General features: G+C 37.3%; 1 protein-coding gene across 3 annotated transcripts in view; it reads right to left on the reverse strand.

The window, feature by feature from the left end:
• Positions 1 to 1,797: 1,797 nt before the first annotated feature.
• CDIN1 (CDAN1 interacting nuclease 1) overlaps positions 1,798 to 20,818 on the reverse strand; it is a 131,870-nt gene continuing 112,849 nt past the window's right edge. For 2 of the 3 annotated variants that reach the window (XM_040068558.1, XM_040068561.2), the window contains 2 exons: positions 4,335 to 4,485; positions 1,798 to 3,509 (listed from right to left, as the gene is read on the reverse strand). In XM_040068558.1, coding sequence (XP_039924492.1) covers positions 4,350 to 4,485 — 136 coding nt within the window. In that variant the 3' untranslated portion in view covers positions 1,798 to 3,509; positions 4,335 to 4,349. Of the gene's footprint in view, positions 3,510 to 4,334; positions 4,486 to 20,818 lie in introns of those variants that run through there. The other variant, XM_040068560.2, reaches the window with a different exon arrangement.

Below are 20,818 nucleotides of genomic sequence, written 5' to 3' on the forward strand. Positions count from 1 at the left end.
GCACACTTTAGGTTCCTATCATACCACTGTAAAGAGCAAGCCCTTGAGGTTTCTTCTTTTGTCAATGTAATAAAAAGGTTATTTCTGAATAACCTGCAAATCCACAACAAATGGCCCTTTGTGACTTAGAATAACATGATAGGAGGAATGTTTTATTGTTGTTTTTGCAAGCAGCCTCCCATTTTATTCTGTAATATTAAATCGATACTTGAGCAGCATTTGTTCTAATGTAATTTATCTCATCTTGAAAAAACAAACCCATGTTTCCAACTGTTACCCTATGTCAGTATTCACAATCTAACAGCAGAAGATCCCTTTAGAAGAAGCTATCTATTGTAAGACTACATCAGACAAAGCAACACCCAGAATCAAGATAAATTCTGTGTACTTTTTGTTGACCCTTGAGGAGTCATTATCGACTCTGGTAAATAACCCTGTAGGACAGAAGCTCTTGCCAGATTAACTATGATATGGAAATGGGGAGAAATCCATTTTTTTTCCACTCTGAACCAAGTAGAGCTTGGCACAAGAAGAAAGCTAAACCTTTACCTTCAGCAGATCTCTCTGCAGAAGTACTGCACAAACAAGGCACAAACTCACAGAAAGCAAGGCTCCTTAAAGAAAGAGATGCTTTGACAGCTGAATTCCTAATATTTCCTTTGCCTATTTTCTAGTAGCACAGAGGCACTAACTTAGTCCTTTGTACAACTGTACTCTCAATTGAGTGGGTGACTGTTCTGCACTACATGTGCTCTGTTTGGTGAATACTCCCAGCCTGCAGAGATGACCTGCATTTCATACCAAGAGTATGAAGAGCATCACAATGGCTCCCCATCACAAAGCCATGTGGAAATTTGAGAACAGTGTCCCTGGAATCTAGAGCTGCTATTTAAATTAGAGTAGGAGAGAAATTGCTTTAGATGGTTGGTCAGTTCAAATATATACGGAAATGGAACAGCACTTTTCAGATGTTTTTACAGAAACAGAAGCAGGTGGTAAAAAAACATGGTAGAAAACTTTTCAAATAGGACACATGAGCAAATGGGAGGACATTGAATAAATAAAAGTGAAATGGTTAAAATAAGATGGAAAATTAAAAGGGGAGGATCAGAAAATGGAAAGAGGCATTAATAGTCTTTTGTAGTAGTCTAGATGATGGAGAAATCCAAAAGCCAATACCAGGAAAGAATGGTTTTTTGAATGAGTGAATACAACAGAACAGGATGAAAATTATTCATGAACTACCAGTACTATTAATGTAATGAAATAAGCACAATAAGACATTTGGTCCCTTTTCTTCAGCTTTAGACAAAACTTCTTCTCTGTCTTTAGGGAAAGATTATTAAACTCATATTAATAATGTGTCCCCAGAATACAGGAATGGTAAAATCACTGTCTTCTTCCTATACTACAGCCTGTTACCCACCATGGTGTTGTTCCTCCTTTTCAAGGAAGTTTTGCTTTCCTGCTCAATACAATTACATCAATTCCTAAAGCTCAGAACAGGCCTTATAACAGTGGTTGTAAGAGCAGATGCTTGCAAGTCTATATATGACAGTGAGAACATCATTCAGTTTTATGTTCACTTCTGTTTTCTGGCTTGGCATAATTCATTAGTATACTCTACGGAATACTCCATAAAACTGAATTTGGTTTTAACATTAAAGTTCTAATGGCCACAACATTGTTTAAGAAAACCAAACCAAGAATAAACAGTTTGAGTACCTTCTCTTTAATATTTAAGTTGTTGCTTACAACTGATAAACAGAGAAAATAGCCAAATGAGGTTTTTTTTCCTGCAGTGTACAAGTAGTAATAACAAAACAGTCCTAATTTTTTTAATGTTTTGCTTTCAGCATTTAAAGTAGTGACACAGCATATTTTTTTGTAGTGGCAAAGCTTTTTTGATAGCATGCAATTAGTACCAGTATATAGACTTTTGTGGCTAGTATCATCCTCATTCTAATACAGATTCTTTATGTGGGCAATATATGAAGATGAGTTCAAAGCTCTGATTAAAGACAGCTGTACTGCTTTCCAACCTGTTATGTTACAGCATTAGGTAGAGGAATAAATAAACAAATATAAGCCTAAACTGATTTATCTATGTGTCTCCACATAAATTTGTTTAATGTAAAAACAAATAAAGCAAAGCTTTGATGAAGGTTAGCAGAATTTTTAACATCTGTGCAGATAAATTTAATTTATTCAAAAAGAAAAAGCAGCATTAGTGTATCATGTAAAAGCTGATTTAAATTATTTCATACAACAGAAAGCATATGCAGTAGCTAAAACAAATTCCGTCTTCCTTTAAAACACGTTTCACTCGGACAACCACTACTTCTGAATTTTCTACTATGATAACGTTTAGTTATTTCTTCTTTTTAATCCTCTTCTTGATTTTACACATTCCACTAACCTAAACCATAGTAAAAAGTCCCAGGGGGACTAACACCCTAAATGCAGCTTGTGTGTAGCATCAGGCAGGTACATTCAGAGATTGCTTCTTGTGTATCTTTATGGGCAAATCCTTACAGCTGGTCAGGTAAAATAAGCTCAGCACGATATCTTCAATAACTGAATGCAAATGAGTTACAGGTGTTTGAATATTTTTTAAAAATAAGTCTCTTCACTGTAACACATTCAAACCCAAGAAAGTATCTCTGTACAACAATAACTCACTATAGTGGAGCTATACTGGTTTATCTCTGCAACAATGGACAGAGTACTAGAAGATTAAAGATATTTTTTTCTTGAAAATGAAAGACTTGTCAAAATGATAAACTCCTGTCTGAAACTTACCAGAAAGTGTTAAGGTGAAAATTAAAAATTAAAAATAAGAATACTGTGTATGCATCTGAAAACTACAGCTGAAAAACTCCTGAATAGGAGTTTTAATATCCTTTCCATTCAAGGCAAGACTGTACATGATTTTTGAAAACATACATGCGCATAAAGTATCACTTCAGCTAAAAAAAGGTGATGAATATGCGCTGTAATGTTTTAGAGACCCCTTCTTTCTGGAAAAGATCATCAATAGGATGACAATATTTTGTCCTTTCCTAAGTAATAGCAAAGAAAGGACTACTGAAGTGTGTCAAGCCCAATAAGCCGCTGTCACATTAAAAAATGTGAGAGCACACACCTGAGACCCAATCTTGCCCCTCTGAGTGGCGATGTGGGTGGAAAAAGAAGAGACTGAACTCAAAACTCCAAGAAGGGCTAACACCCACCTCAATGAACTTCTGATCTTGGTAGTTCTAACAAGAGAAAAACAAGGCTCTTACAAGAAAACAAGTACACAGGAAACTTCTATCCATTTGTGTGCTTTATTTGTCTTGTGGAGCTGATCCAGTATGAAGCACTGTTTTATCTATTTTTTTTTTTTTTTTTTTTAAATTCCCCTTCTTGAATACCAGGATGGTAAACTCCTTCAGAAATGACTCACACAGAAAGCTCCTGCACGCTGTTCTTTTGGACTTCAGTGTGCCAGAAATTTGCTGCAGTACCTATAGAAGTAAAGACAGATTCCTTCTTTAGTAAGTTAAGAGAAAAATTCCTTGGTATAGATTCCCTGGGGGTGAGGGAGAGAAAAAGACAAAACATGACTTATTTTTGAGTCACTAAAATATCTACTAAATCTCTCCCACACTACCCCCAAACTTCACAAGCTTATATACATAAAATAAAACCTGTATTTTTCGCTTTCACCCCCCCTCAAAATTCCCTAACTATTTTTTTAATGGTTAACTTGGGATTCCATTGTTGATTTTAACAATCAGATAGTGACAAAACACATGCAGCAATTATTATCTCAAAATCTGGCTATTTACTGTAACAGCCATGATCCTCTCTTACCACTTGGGCTTTACAAGCTTTGCATTATATTGTCTTAAGCCCCAAAACAACAGTCTTCACCAAATCTCCAATCACTGTAGGTGTTTTAGTCACATCGCTAGCACATAGTGAATTCATAAAAAGCACTTAATTTCATAGGTGACTCTGTAACAGGCTTAAGAATTGAAAGCTCCACCTTTCAGCCTCTGCATTTTTGTCTTTGTTTAGAATGCTTGAAGAAGCCATCCGGAAGGAAGAAAGATTATGAGTATCTCGAAACTAGCTGTTTGACAGAGACAGAACGGCTGATAATGAATGGGTTGTGTCTGTCTTTTTTGGCTGATCACAACAGAGGTCTGAAGCAAAACAGAAACTCTTGATATGTTTGTGTAAAGCAGCAGTAGCATAAAGGCGGGCAGCAGGAGTTCAGCTGAAGTTCAGGGCAGATGCTGCCATTAGTTTACACTGCAGGAAAGTAAAATTGCTTCCGGATTTACCTCTTCCTCCCAACATCAGCGCTGAGCCATGCTGTGTCGCAGAGTCACAATGTCAGTAGGGAAGCAGTCTTTTAGCAGGATACCACGTTCACGATGGCAGTCCAGCTCTTCAATAAATCCGTACCAGTAGATGACTAATCCAGGACCAAATCTATCAAACAAAAAAGAAAAATGAACTTACGTAACTGTGTTAGGGGAATTTCAATTTCCCACCTCTGTGATTCCAACACAAATCTGGTAACTTCACTGCAAAATTGGAGGGAGTATTTAACCTCCATTTAATTTTCCGGTTTTGAATGTGCAATTCATAGACTTCAATAGTACTTGATTCCATGAATAAAAATGCTATTTAGAGACTCACAGAATCCACACCAGAGTTTCAGTTTTTTCTTTTGAATATTCTGCACGTCAAAAACCCCGCACTTATGTGGTTAAATACTAAATAACTTTCAGTAACTCTGATATACAGAGAAACCTCTTTTGACATGCACCCTGCCCTTTTAGATTTGCGTGTGCAGACATTGCAGACACAAGGGTTTACACATCCCAGTTCATTCAAATGATAATACCATGAAGATAACAATGAATCCTTAAAATACAATCTCTACAATGAGCTATTATTTAGGTAATTATTAACATAAAGCACAATTCAGAAGAAACAGAAAGTTTGTATTGTAATGGCTTTGAAATGTACCTCAGAAATTCCTCAGATATTGCTAACTCTGACTGATCCCCACTAGGCAATCTCAGGAAGTAGCCCCATGGACTATTTTACCCATCAGGAAGTTCAGACCTTCAGGCTGGGTTCATAAAGAAGTAATCACTATCAATCACTGTGTACTGCGATATGTTTTGCACATCAGTTTCACGTTTTTCCTACTGAGAGCACTTAATTAAAGGGCAGCACTACTTCTGGTGTAGTGTTGCAGGAATTTTACAGTGGAATCATAAATTATGAATGTTGGGTTAGTAAAAGGATGTCTAAAAACAGAACTGCTTTCTGTAGTCTAACATTACAGCAGTCTGTACAACATTAGGCCAAAAAGCTTTTTCTTTCCTTGATTTATTATATGCTGTAGTGAACTTGCCAAAACCAACAGCGCAGGATGAGCTGTTAGGTACCGTCTGTACAAGAAAAAGTTCAATAGAATGTCATGTAATGGTTTATATGCAGAGATGTACTCAGGACTCAACCAATATGGTAGCCAATTTTTGTTAATGTTTAATTATAATAAATATGTGCTGGGGGAGGTGCGGTAACCTGAATGTCCACTGCGCAGACAATACAAGCACTCAAGGTCATGGGTAGTGCCAGACTGGCTTCACGAGGGTGGTTTCTTTCCAACAACGCCGAGAAAACTCTATTTGATGTGCTTGTGTAATGGAAGAGGCATCAAAGGAAAAAGAAACCCCTGTGGCTTCCTCCTGCAGTTTCAATTAGATGCGGTACTCTTTTGCCTGAAACTGCTGCAGAGCATTGTAAAATTTTGGTCTATGGCTACTACTCTTCAACCTTCAAGAGGCCACAGCTCAGTGGCAGAGTAAATTACCCTCCGCATAGATGAGGCCACACTGGCAAATACGCTTTTTGCAACTGAAAGGTTAGAACTCTGACACATCTGGTTGTACTAGGTAACATATCCTAACGCGTCTGGCAAAAAATACAGTACAGACTAAAAAGTGGCTGTCCTATGAAGGACAGCGCTGCCTATACCCAGTTCCTAATTTTGTCTGGCTGGCCAAGAACTTCAGCTTCTATGGACTTCTTTCCGTTGTCCTTTGCTTAAGCTCCTGTGGTGCCAAAACATGCAGAACGTCACAGTACCCCCAAGCCCAGAAATCCGAGCAAGAGCGAGGGGCCAAGGCAAGTGAAGCCAAAGACTGACGCTCACAGCCTCTGGTGAGAGACAGTGGTTTGCTGGTCCAAGAGGGTCCCCCAATTTTGTTACTTCACAGACTATGTATCTGTTTCCAGATCAAGCAAAATATATAAATTTGGTGGGGATATACCTATGTACTAACCAAATTTATTTTAAAAGCAAAAATCCCCAGAAGATAGGGAGCAGACCTTACATTTCTAATGGGCTATTTTGTGCAAGGCAGAAGGTATGAAATGTATGCAAGTTACTCATTACGAGCACATGTGCCAGGTAAAATCCTGATGCTAATCAGCAGCTGCTCACCCAAGTTCTGAAGGGCTCATTTTGCTGTGTGGCAGTCTGAATCCCACATCCACCATAAAATGCATGTGGCACTGTGCTTAAATAATTTGTTATTTTTTGAAACTGTAATTTTAAATAAAATTACTATTTCGAGACACCTCAAAAGGCTAATTTATGTCTTGTGAGCAAAGCGCCTCAGCTCAAGCACAATTTTTGAGGTGCTTAAAAAATTATGTTCAGAAAAACCAAATTTGATAATGAAACTAATACACAAGAACATCTGCAGACTGTTAATGGCAGGAGCAAGTACCTCTTTGGCATGAAAACATCCATCAATCCTGCTTCTGACTGCAGTGTTACAGCAAAACTGTTTGCCCTGTGCTGTGTAGGATGCGGTTTTTCAATTCTATTGCATCATTTGTTCTATCATAGCTCTGTACCGTAAAGCTCATATGTATGATCACATAAAAACCCATGCCATACTTTTGTTTACTGCACTTAAGTGCAGTACTTAAGACTAAAATTAACTTGTTGGCACATAAAGCATTTGCCACTGACTATCAGGAACTCCTGCTGCTGAGTGCTAATTTCTCTCTCATTAACACCCAGAGTTGGCCAACCACAAACAATGCCACTGGTTAATTACTGCTGCCTTAATTTGAAAAGACACTTAACCTTTTTGCGTAAGGGGATGAGATAGGGAAATGTAACCTAAAAGTAAGAACCATACTTTTTAATTTGACTCTTTCCCAAGTGGAGATATGACACCCTGAGGAATCAAAGTCATTGCTGTGAATTACAAAGTAAAGCTACAAATTGATTTCTTGTATCAGTTGTAACACTGAACAAGTTAAGCGACTGTAGTTTACACAGGAGAATGAACTAAAAGGACAGAATGCATACTCCGTATTGCTATGGAAAGGGGATAAATGCAGTAGCTCTTAGGAGCATAGAAAAACTTTGAACTTACCAATTGGTTCTAAAACTGTATAGATACAAGATAGGCCAGGTTATTTTATTTCATATAAAAGACACACTGGAGAAAGCGTGTCTTTAGGCTTAAAAAAAATCAGGCGTAAATTGAAAATCAACTTTAGAATGTAACTCCTATGGATTTTCTTCCTCCTTAGAAAAATTGTCTAAATCCCAGAAAATATGCTTGCATTTCTTCTCCGTCTTTAGTTCTATAGGTGTGAAAAACTTAGGTGTGAAGGAGTGCATCCAAAAGTTACACAAAACTGTAATTTTAGCTATTCAATGGAAGAGCTGCTTTTAGAACTTTAATTTTATTAGGGGTTTCTTTTCAAAGCTGAAAAGAAACCCAAGTAACTAAGGTTTGGTTGACTTCATGGAGTAAAAATAGAATAAAGAGGAAATACAGAGGCAAGCTTCCTTCAGAACACAATAAACACAGCAAGTGAAAGTCATCCACACAGGTTGCATCAGTTTACTTAAAAATCAAGCAATAAATGGGTAGCTACCATTATATAAATCCTGGTTTAGTCAATGTCCAGTTCTGACTTTAGAAGTTGTGACTGACTACAAGGCAGCCAAAGCCAACTCAGCTGCACTGGGGGTATGAGTACCAAAAGTGCCAAAGGGAGGCACACAGGCTTCTGACCACAAGGCATGGCAAGAGGAGAGCAGCATTACAAAAGCTTGTGGATTGCTTTAACCTAATTTAGGCTTGATATATGACTAAATTTAGAATAAGTACTAAAGGCAGCACATGGTGTATTTCAAAGAACGAAGTGAAGCATTTGAGATAGAAAAATACAGATTGAGTATAGTTAAATATAGTTGCAGTCTCAACAAGTTCTTTAGATAAAACATCTGACAACACCATTTGCTCTAAGTTAAGTCAGGTTGCACTAATTTCAGGTTGCTGAGAGGAACTCTGCATTGGTTTAATCAGATAAATTTTGAAAGAAAACCAAAGCTAAAGTGGTTGATCCTGGGATCCTAACCACTGATAATCCTGGGACACTGAGTTTTGTCCTGGAAAGGAGTTCCACAGAGATATGCTATAAAGCCAGAGGGCAAAATTCAGGTAACCCAAAGCCAAACAGTTCTTTGTCTTAAGAAAAAACCCCAGCAACAACAACAAACTAAGGGATCACTTAAAAAAAAAAAAAAAAAAAAAAGGGAAAGAAAACAACTAGGTAAAATATGAATCTAGGTTTAACTTGCCCTCCAGTTGAACCAGTTTTGTACTAGAACAGAAAAAAGACTTTTATTTATTTATCAAAGTGGCCTAGTAGGCTCACACATATTCTACTTCACTTCAAGGGAAACTGCTTTCTAGTACTGTCTTTTCTTCTGGAGTGTCTGTGTGAGGTCCATACCAGCTTCTAAGGATTTGCCTAGACATGTGGCTGTTGTGAGGTGATTTTTTTCACCATCACAAAGCCTTGCATGTGGTTTTATGAAAAATGTATTTATGAAAAATGCATTTTCAACACACTGCTTGATACTGAACAGAAATATAAAAGAACTTGGAATTGTTTTTATATAAATGTTCACTTCATTTATTATTAGTCTATCTGTTATACATGTTCTATATGCATCTCAGCATAATGTAAATAATTTGAATTCCAAAAGACTCCCATAAGAAAATTCTGGCATATGAATTATTATTTCTAACATGCATGCATTTAAACAAATGTTTTATCAAATGGATTCAGCCAAATATTCAAGTTACAAAAGCATAACAATTTACCAGGTTAGTGATTTAATTATGAAGGTCACACTTGAATATGTCTTTTAAGGACTGGGTTCTGGTCCCTCACTTTCCAATGCCAGCTAAAAATCTGGCTTTGTCTCCTTGTTTTTCTTTTTAAATATGGAGCAAACCAGAGCATTACCATTTGCGTAACACTACCTTTTTTTCTGGGAAAGAGGAATTACAAAAGTTCACAAATAAATTGTTACATCCTAAGCCAATTTAACATAGTTCGTCAGAATCACAGTTGTGAGTAAATAGGTTTTACTTGTAGTACTAACCAGCCTTGAAGATAAAATAATTAAAACCACCCCCCCCCATGATAATACATAATAAGTTTACTGTTTAAGGACACTCAGCTTTATTTTAGTGTACTGGTAGAATTACCATTTGTATCAGCGGAAGAAATTTAGAAACTGGTAGAGCTAGGCTAGCAGGCAACACCTACAGACCACATTTTTGAATAAGGTCAGCTGGCATAAGTCAGCCAACTTCCTTATGTCTAGACCAGTTTAATGCTGCTGATGATACAGCATTATATATCTTGGCAAACATTTAGGAGCCACTGCTCAGAAGTATATTTCGATTAGCAAGAAACTTTCCACTTAAACAGCTACTGCAGTCCTGATTCAGAACAGTTTATAACAACGTATTTTTTTCTACCATTCATTTACACAGAGTTTTAAAATCAAATAAAGGTACTTGTGCATGAGGACAGTGCATTTTAAAAACTCCGAATGCAATTTAAAGATAACAGTGGGGTTTGATCATTCCTGTCAGTTTTCCAATCTTCCAAATAATTTTGTCATCCAGTGACACACACAGCACCTTATTATTTGACTTCACCAAACTTCTGGTGGAAAGCAGTAAAAAATGCAGTGCTTTGCAAATCAAGTAACTGAATGATGATTTTTGCTTTAAGAATCTGATCCTTAACCTGTAATCCATAAGGCTACAATATTTTTGTGCCCAACTCCCTTAAGCTACTTCACACCAAATTCCTAAGGTAGCAAGTTAAAAAAAAAAAAAAAAATTTTTTTTGCTTGCAAATGTGATCACATACTTGTAAAGATAATGGGAAACTTGTCCATGGCATGAACAAGTACTACATCATGCCTCACACACAGACGCTAGCAGCATAATGTCTCAAAGATCCAGGCATCCAGTTCTGGCTGCTTAAGGTAAAATTAAACAAGTAAAACCTAATCTGCTTTAAGCTTTGATGTTACCACAGTAGTTGGAGAAAGTCTTATTTTTACTGAAGACTAATATTTTGTGAGACTCCCATGTTTTGACTCAAAAATGGGAATTTCTTTGGGCTGAGAAAGGTAGGCATCTCCATGAATGCCACAAACTGATACTATATGCAGTTGATCTGGAAGGTGGAGTTGTCAGGTGAAAAAAAGGTAGCTGGAAACCAATATCAGGCCTCTCTCTCTACAGTTACACTTCACTCAGAAGCGATTAAAACTTAATGATCTTTTTTTACACTAGTTATCTTTTCACCTCTGCAATGAGACTGTTAAAGCTTCAATCAAATAGCAGCATTTCATCAATGCATATAATAGGATTTAATTGCTTTTGGCATTTTGAAAAATAAAAACAAATCAAGTGATATTTATGTGGACGTAAGGGGGCATTTAAAATATTTTAGAATTTTCCATGGCACGGTTTTAAACGCATATTAATAGACTGTACCAGAAACTGCAAGTCACTGTCATTAAAATATTATAAATGCAATATAACTTTTAGCTGCATAATAAATTTTTAATAAACAAACTGTCGAAACACATTCTTCACTTACATTTCTTCATTCAGATCTGAGTACTGTTCTCCAGGCAAATAAAGGATTTTTATAATCCTCAATGACAAGTTAGGCTTTTTTTTTTTAAAATACAGTTCTCATGGAAATTAACTTTTAAAAACGATGATTAAATAACATTAAGGCTACAGTGATTTACAAGGATCAAGGCTTTCTAAGTGAAGACTGATGCACTGAGTTAGAAAACACATATTGGCTTCAAGGCAGCTTGTCATTAAGAGGAGAGAGCCTTGAGTGAACTTTGAATTTCTCAATTTCTGTTGGTTCATGTCCTAACATCTACTAAAATACACTTTTTTGTTTGTTCATTTTATTTATTAGCAGTATTCCAGATGCTCAGCTCTCAAGTGGTTGTGTGTACCTAAGGTACAACATGTTTTTCTTTCACTCTCAGCATGTTCAAAAATCAGGTAGATACTTTCTTTGCACATCAGATAGAAAGGTTTTGTGCTCTAAAGACACACTACAAGGTGACCCTATGCCTGCACGGCAGGATTGGGCTGATGCACTGAAAATTAACATGATACTCACATCAACATTTTAGAAAAGAGATTTTTAACTCTTATATTGCTCGACTGTTTCATGGAAATAATGGCCACAGTTTTTTCAGGGAATCATAGAATGGTTTGGAATGGAAAGCACCTTAAAGATCACCTAGTTCCAAGCCTCGTGCTGTAGGCACGGGTGCCACCCACTGAGATCAGGTTGCTCAGGGCCCCATCCATCCTGACCTTGAATACTCTCAGGGATGGGCCATCCATAACCTCTCTTGGCAACCTGTTCCACTGCCTCACCACCCTTTAATGCAGCCCACAATGTCCTTGGCCTTCTGGGCGAGTGCACACTGATGTTTTTTTCTGACCCTAGGGGGGATCACTTGGGTATGCATCTCAGAAAACAATGCATTTTGGCTGCCTGGGAAGACAGTGCCAGTATCTGGCTAAAAGAGATAATAGATAGTGTTCCAGGTATGTTGTTTGGTAACTTGAAGATAAATGCAATATTCTGGGAAACACAAAGATTCTACATTAGTTAGCCATTTCAATACAGGGCAATGTGGCTTCAGGCACCCTGGATGAGGGACGTAACTAAGCAAAAGCAGCTCAGCCAAGAAACCCTAGAATTTGAAAGACACAGTACAAGAAAAGTTTTCTACATCGTCTTCAGAAGCTTCAAAATTTCCATTCTGGTGGAGAAATTCTAATATTCTATTCTGTATTAGGTGTGGCATCATGTATTTGTCTTTCATAACTCAGGGTTAACACATTGTTCTACTGTCCACTGTTTTGCAAGTCCATTAATGTGTTCCTGTTCAAAACAGCATCAACTGTTCCAATCCTAGAACACGTAATTTGAGGACTAGTTTACTGAAGCAGTGCTGCTTCTATTTTAAGTTGTGCTACTTGTATTTACCAGTACAATACATTGCAAGCATGGATAAGCACTGAATAAGCAGTAAACAAAGATGGTTGCTTGCAGTGCAGAACTATTCCACATATTGCTGCTGAAAGCGTCACTTTCTGATTAAATCCAGGCAAGGAATGTTGCTTCTTGAGGTACTTTCTAAGGTACTCAGTTTCCCTTAAAAAACATTATGCCATTAGTTCACTCTCCAGAGACTGTTGATGCAAGGCCACCATTGTTTGATTCTGCACATTTGAAGCTGTAGATCAGTGTTGAGAGGAGTTACTGAGGTTATTTCAAACATTTTGTTAAACTCACAGCAGCCTTCCCAAAGGAATGCTTGGCTGCAAACTACCTCTTATCCTGGGTGACAGAAAACATGAGAAAAGCCTTTGAATACTGTTAGATTGAAATCCAGGCAGCCACAAGTGCTGGTCAACTCATGTTGCCACTAGGTGATTAACAGTTGTTTATTTTTAGGGCTGAAAGTAACAGGCCATCGTAAGGCCAGTGCAAGATGATATCTGAATAATCTATAAGTGCCTCATAGTTTGCAGCAATCCTTTCTTTCTGTGCTGCTGTTTATCTGGTGTCAGTGCTCACCAGAAAGATGGGATATGCAAAAAGTGCATTTAACCAAGGAGGCAGAATTGCTCTTACAGTATTAGATTTTTGTTTAATAATTTTTGTAAAACAGAACCAAACTAATCAGAAAAGTTGCTCAGCAAATGTTGATAGCAGAAATGCTGATAAATAAAGGCACTAAATACCTGTGTGTTTAGTATTTGCAGAGCATAAATCCTGGAGCCAGCATTAAAGCTATCTTATGACATTTTGAATGAATGATTAGACAATTCTGTATCTTCAAATCTTTATACACAAACATACAATAAAACAAACAATGTAACAGATGAATTAACAAATGGAGGACAGCTCATCTGTGCTTCCAGCTTCCCAGATCAGAGAATTAGAAGACCAGATAGTAAATCATCCTGACTATCTCCATACAATGCTGCTTAGCAGTTAACTACCAAACACACTATTGCCCATAATTGACAGGCAGAAGCATTTTATGTGTGATGCTGTACTTAAATTTACTGTCTCTCAAAATGTAAGTCACCTATGTGTATTAAGCAGGAACAAATGAAAAAGGAAGTGATATGTCTGTTGCCCATTACCATGGCACCTGATGCCCACCCAGAAGGAAGGTAAACACCTCCTCTGACCTTGAATATTCTGTCTTTGGAATCCACTGGCAAACTTTAATTGTGCCTGGCACACACTTATTTTTAATGCCTTAGGCCTCTCAGCTTGTCTCTCAGTTGATTCATATATCCAGTGTCTGTTCAGTCCAAACTGGTCCTGCCCCACTTTATATTTGAAAATAATTTGGGATTTAGTTGTTATTCAGAAAGGAGTGCATCCTGAGATACACAAGTTTTATGTATGACCCGCAAAACATCCAGTCTCCCAGAAGAGATATTTTCGCCTGGTGAAAGTTGGAGCCTGTTACAGAGACTCTAGGAGATCACCAAGGCAATCTGTAGTAAGTGTTACATTCATTGTTAGGTGAAGTAAGTGCATAACTGGGCACGAGCAAAGAAATCTACTTCCCCTTTCTGCCTTCTCTCCTTATACTATTTACACATCTACACATAGAGCTCTACTGCATCCATCTTCTGAAAAATTCATGCTATTTAGATTTATTTACAAGTTATTTACTCCTTCTCAGTATATACCAATACTAAACCCAATTGCACTTCACCTTTCTTTGCTTACTATGCACTGAACTTTTCTGGGCTCACCATCAACGTACAGAATTATCTTCAAAAGGAAGACATAAAAATGTACAATGTAAGTGAGCCCAGAAGGAGGGAGAGGAAGAATCAGGGGAAAATGCTATCACTTGTGAAGTTCTAAAGCAATGGCAGTTTAGTTGAATTAGCCAGTGACATATTACAATCCATGCCTGATGAGAACTGAGGCAGAAGTTTGCAACACTAAAATCACATAGTATTAACATCTTTCTGCATACAAATACATATTGAAAACAGTGGAAGACAGCTGGACATCCTCTCCAAGCAAGAAGAGGGAAGAGAAAAGAAGGAGAGAGAGAAGTAAGAGAAGAGGCAGGAGAAGCACGACAAGGAGCAATCGAGTAAGCTTCCTCGATCTTATCGCACGCTAAATATCGAGTCTCAGCAAGATCGAGACAGCTCGGAAGACGAAAGAGACCAGGCTAATACTATACTCAAACGAAAACTACCAACATCCCTCCCCCCCCTCAATCCCTCTCCTCCCACTCCCATCCATGCCACCCCCCCTCCTCCCCCCCTCCCCCTCCCCTCCCCTCCCCTCCTCTCCTCTCCTCCTTTTAAGACAAAAGCAAAACTAACAGAAAATAAAAGTAACAACAAGAAGAAAGATAAACACCACTTTTCCCTTCAAAGATAAATTAAGCTTGAGTAAGCAGCTTGAAACGTCATGAATAACAAGTTTTACCATCTTTTCTGAGACTTGGCTAACTTCCACCTGAGCACAGCCACTTTGTTGTTTTTTTGGTTCTTACATTGCATAAAAGCTCAGAGTAAGTAAATTAAGTGATAAGATTATTATCTGTTCTGACCAGCTGTCTCTCCCTCTCCCTTGTTAGCCAAAAATAGCAATTTCTTCTTGTTGTTTTTTTGAAGCGCTTATTTTCCAGTCTTGTCCTTATATTTGTGATTGCAATATCAAAAAACACCATGCATTCAAAACATAAGGAAGGATAGTAGTTAAAAAAACCCCCCAGGAACCTCTCAAGAAAGACGCCTCTCACAGAAATCCACTTGTCAGGAACAGCCATAATGCAGCTTAAGGAGAGGTGCTGACATAAGGTTTCCATCTGCTCCAACCTCACTACAGATTACTGAATATGTTGAAGACACCTTCAAGTTGAACTGGGTAATGGAAGACCAATATAGACAATAAAAAGATTCATGTCAGTCCCCTCCGTTTATAGCACTCTTGCAAAAGAGGTGGGGGTCTTCCTGTCTGTTCAAGCTAGACCATTATTAACTGGAAGGCATTAAAAAACCCCAACCAAACCCCAAAAACACACACCAAAAAGAGGAAAGTAGAGTCACTAAATAAGAGGGAAGAGAGAACAACTCCACCTCATTTAACACCCAGTGAACACTTTTACAACTTCATCTACTTCAATTTCTAGGATCTCTCCGTATCAACTACTGACTTTCACCAAAGATTTTGAAATGTCTTTCTGCACCTTTGAGGTATCAAATTTTACAAATCAGTATTTTGATGCTGGAGGCAACTTCGTAGTTTGTAGGTTTGTGCACAGCAGACTAGTATACCTCAGATATCACATATTACTACACACCAATACAAATATACCCAGCAAGTCTGGCACCATTCTCCTGAAAGATTTGATGAATTCTCAATGGTATTTAGAGCTTTTCAGTACTAAGTCTTTGTTATGTAGAATTACCCAGTGACAAAGTTATTTCCATCAGGCTAAGTGATACAAACTGATTATCACTTGAAATAGTGTGGTATATTCTGCCCTGGGTACAAAAACAAGCTGCCCAGTCATAAAAACCAGCTGCCCTAGAGTCCTTCCCTGCTCAGAAGTACATGACATCAAGATGTATAAACTGATGCAGGCTTGTATGCATTTTTTTCCCCCTCAAGCCTCCCTAGGCTTAAAGCACTAGGATGAACTGCTAAAGGAAAACTTGCACAGGTATTGCATTTTTGCTGAGGGCAAGTAGGACTTCCAGTTTGAGGTCAGAATATCTCTGTTTCCACAGTTGCTAAATCCACATTAACATTTTTAAAAGCTATTTCTAAAGCCACACCAATAGATTAAGCATTATTTTTAGTTAAGTTCAAAGAGAAGAAGAAGTACAGCTTTGCCTGTTCTACCTGATTTCACTATGGCAACAGCAGAAAAATGGTAAATTCAGGAGATTAAGAGAACTATAATTCCAGCTGAACCAGCAAAAATAAGAATTAAAAATTAATTTATAATTTCTTGATTACCTATGGGCACTTTTGAACCATTCTTTAATTTAAAAAAAAAAAAAAAAAAAAGTCGGACCACATAGAAAATGATAGAAACGGTATAGAGCAGCTTCTCTTTGCTTAAGTAATGTTTCCACTTTAATGTACTTATTTGCTTTCATTTGCTTAACACCACCAATGTTTAGTACTGTGCAAATTTATGGAAATCTGACTTTAAAGAGCTTTGTGGTACTGAGTGATTTTTCAATTTTTGATATACTTAAACTGAAGTGCCTTGATGAGATTCTGAAATAAATGAAATAAAACTCCGTAGCATGTAAAGATGTCCTGTGACATGCTGTGAGGTAACATAGACAGTAACGTGTCATCACTGTGGGTAAAATAATCTGAATGCTTTAATTTTGGTTTACTTTGCACAAAAGTCTGTCTTATGATTATAAAAAACTATGAATAAAACCTGATTGATCTTTTCCCCCATGGGCATTTAAGATAATTGTGCAGTTGCATAATACCATACTTATATATTGCAGGAGTTGCAAGATTGATGTTAGAGGAACCCAAACTACATTCCACTTTTTAAAAAACTAAACAAACCCAAACCAGATACTATATTTAGACTGCTACTGTGTAAATACATAATTAAGAAAAATAATCACAGAATAGGTCAGGTTGGAAGTGACCACACTCACCTGGTCCTACCTCCCTGCTCAAGCAGGGTCATTCTAGAGAACATGGCACAGGTTTATGTCCAGGACATTCTTGAATACCTCCAGTGAGAGAGACTTCACAACCTCTCTGGACAACCTGTTCCAGTGCTCAGTCACTCATATAGTAAAGAAGTTCTTCCTCATGCTCAGGTGGAACTTTCTGTGACTCAGTTTCTGCCCATTGTGTCTTGTCCTGTTGCTTGGTACCTGGAAGAAGAGCCTGGATCTATCCTCTGACACCTCCCCCTTCAAACACTGACAGACATTGATGAGGTCCTCTCTCAGCCATCTCTTTTTAAGGCTGAACAGGCCCAGCTCCCTCAGCCTTTCCTTGTAAGATATGCTCTCTTTTTGCTTTCACTGGACCTGCTCCAATAGCCTCCTGTCTCTCCTCTCCTGAGGAGCCCAGAACTGCACACAGCACTCTAGGTCAGGCCTCACTAGGGTGAGTAGAGGGGCAGGAGCCCCTCCCTTGACCTGCTGCCAATGTTCTTCCTAGTGCAGCTTCAGGATCCCACTGGCCTTCTTGGCCACAAGTATCATGGCAAGCTTCCATGTCCCCAGGATCCCCAGGTCCCTCTCTGGAGAGCTGCATACCAGCAGGCCAGCCCCCAGCCTGCACTGGTACATGGAGTTATTCTTCCCCAGGTTTAATTAAAAAAATCTAATAAATCTAAATGAAAAATACTCTAACAAAAAAGCAGATATGGTGACAGCAACAGAAAAGTTTTAAATTTTTGTTATCACTGACTGGAAGCCATGACGAATCGAACAACATTTGTTGTCTTAAATACTAAAGATTCAGAACCTAAACCAAAAGATTTTTAGTAATTGCTTAAGTTATCCATTTTTTTTTATGGCAGGTAACTAATCTGACTTTTGAATGTGATCTACAACTTAACAGGAACATGCTCAAAATACTGCTACGGTTTTGTTCAAACCTACATATAAATGTTGCAATAAAGAAATAATATTTCCCTTTGCTTTTCCAGAGGAAGAAACAATCAATCCATGTAATATGTGATCAGTAAAGGGATACAAAGCAATGCAGATAAAGAAAGGGCAAAATAATCATATGAAGTGTTGGGAGAGAGATTTTCAGTACAAATCTAGAAATACTGTATTTTCTTCAAGACTTGCTTAGTCTGGAAACTGCAGCCAAGTCATTTAAGAAAGATATGTAATAGCCAGATATGAAGCAAGGCTGCTGCACTGTCCAGGAAAAAGAACAGTTGTTAATAGGAAAGACTAAATGAGTTTGGTCTTTCCAGCCTAGGAGAGTAAAGGCTGAGGACAAAGTGTTGTCCTCCACCAAAACATCAGGGAGACTAATGCACTGGGTCTAGAAAAACCTTCCACTGAGAGCAGTGGGACCTTTAATTTTTTTTAAAATTCCACTTGATATGTTTAACAAATAAGTTATAAGATACAGTGTTTATCACAGCTGGGGATTAGACACAGTGAAAAACGTTACACTTCCGAATGTAGTACATAAAACTAGTAATACAAAATGCTCTCTCAAGCAATCTGGAACAATATCACCACTGCTAACAAAATTAAATGTCTCAAACGTCTCAGGCTCAAATGTCTCTTCTCTGCCTTAAGAAAAAAGACAAATGTCTAATATGACATTTTTATAAAACAAGATCCCAGAAAATCAACGAGAATGCAGGAAAAGAGTTTAAAAACGGTAAGATTAAAAGAAATCTCCTTTTGAAATGAACAATATGAATTTGAACCATGCTTATTTGCCCACAGACACAGCTTAAGAATTTACTTTTCATAAATAATAATGCCTTGTCTGATTTTTATCTAAGTTAGCATCTTCAAATTGCAAAGGCTCTCTACACTTGGAAGTTAAATACACAAAGACAGGCAAACTTTTCTAATTGACGAAGTACTTGCAATTTTTCTGATTTCACTTTTTGCTTTTACAACACACCGCTACCTCAAGCTCTTCTGGTACAGTGTTATCCAGATTACTCCTGCCTAATCCTCAAACCTAAAACAAAGAGAACAATCAAAGGCATGTTGAAAGAAATGAAACCACCACCAAACCTCAGAAATCTGTAATAGCTTCATTACTAGTTCTTTGTTCTAGTTTTCAGGGGGAAAAAAATGCTTTCTTTAAGCAATACCCATGTCAATCACACACTTCATATACCCTGTTCCTCCCTTTTAAAAAAAAATTAATTTATGGATTCTTCTCAAGGTCCTGGTTGTAAAATACATAGCTCATAAAAGGTTCCTGGGACCAGGTGACCATTTCATTATGTCTGTCCCAGCTGGAGAAGTGGACTCATTGTGAATACTGCAGTTCATAAAGCACACGGCAAACCTAATGGTAAGTAAAGGCACAAAATTCTCAATGGAGAGGTTGTGCTTGTAAACCAACTTCCTGGCAGAGGCAAAGTGTGACAGGTGGAACGTTAACGCAATCCCTGCAACCCCCAACAAGCTTGTCTGCAGTCAAAATAGCTGAGTAGGGCTGAACATTTTTTGCTTAAAAACAGAACTAAATTTAACAGTAAAACTGAACGAAGCAATAGCAACAGAATCAAATGTGACAGCAAAAAAACCATTTTATGCACACACTTTATTACTGTTCTTAACTTTGTGTTTGTATAGTGCGTGAATTTATGCTTCAGCATGTCTAAAACTGAATTAAAGAGTGGTACATACATACAGTGGTAATTTTCTTTATAAGTCACCTACCAACTGAACAAGAAAAAAAACCAGCAGCTTTTTTTTTTTTTTTTGAGACGTGCACACTCAATTATTTTGTTTTATCTGTCCAGTCACTTACAGAACAAAAATTTATTGTAAGGATGAGCTAAAAAGTGTCAGATATCAGATTCAAAGTGTGAAGAAAGGACTATCTCTAACTACTTTCATATATTGCTTCTTAATTACACTGTTTCTGGGATAATTAAAAAATAAGAGGCATAAGAGATGAAAGCAACATACTCTTACTGTAGATTTTCTCTTTGTAAAGACAAAAATGTAGAAAGATACGTGAAGCACAAGTGTAATGTGAAACAACTGGACAATAATTTAAATAAAGGTCCCAAATGCAGTATGTTAGAAAAGCAGACCTAAACCATTATGCTCACTCAGCATGACTTGGCACTTGCCAACAAATTTGCAACAAAGGCTGATGATAATCCAACTGATACTAAATGATGGCACATATATGTTAATGCAGTTTCAGAAATATAAATTATCTAAGACAAGTTGTGTAAGGAGCAAGCAACTACTTTTCCTGATTTTGTACCTAGAGCTTAGTGAAATAGTATATATTTTAAAGATTTTTCCAAAAAACAAGAGAAACAAATGGAAAAATTTTAGTGTGCTATCAGAAAGATGAATTTAAATATGAAACTCTCAATTTACAATAAATATCTTTAACATTAAAATGGCTTTGAAAATCCTTTACGTTTTGTTAATTTCAGGATTTCCGGATGAATCTGAAAAAATCAGTAATTCTCATGTTGGACTAACTCATAGTTAAATAGTCTATGTAGTTTTAAATTTTATGTACTTTAACCATTTCTATATTCACTAGATTATAACAAATAATTATAAAAGATTTTCAGGAAGACATGCTTGATAGTGCAATGTTTTTTCATTACTAAAATAAAAAC

The sequence above is a fragment of the Hirundo rustica genome, chromosome 6 (assembly GCF_015227805.2).
Source record: "Hirundo rustica isolate bHirRus1 chromosome 6, bHirRus1.pri.v3, whole genome shotgun sequence".
Taxonomy (NCBI): domain Eukaryota; kingdom Metazoa; phylum Chordata; class Aves; order Passeriformes; family Hirundinidae; genus Hirundo; species Hirundo rustica.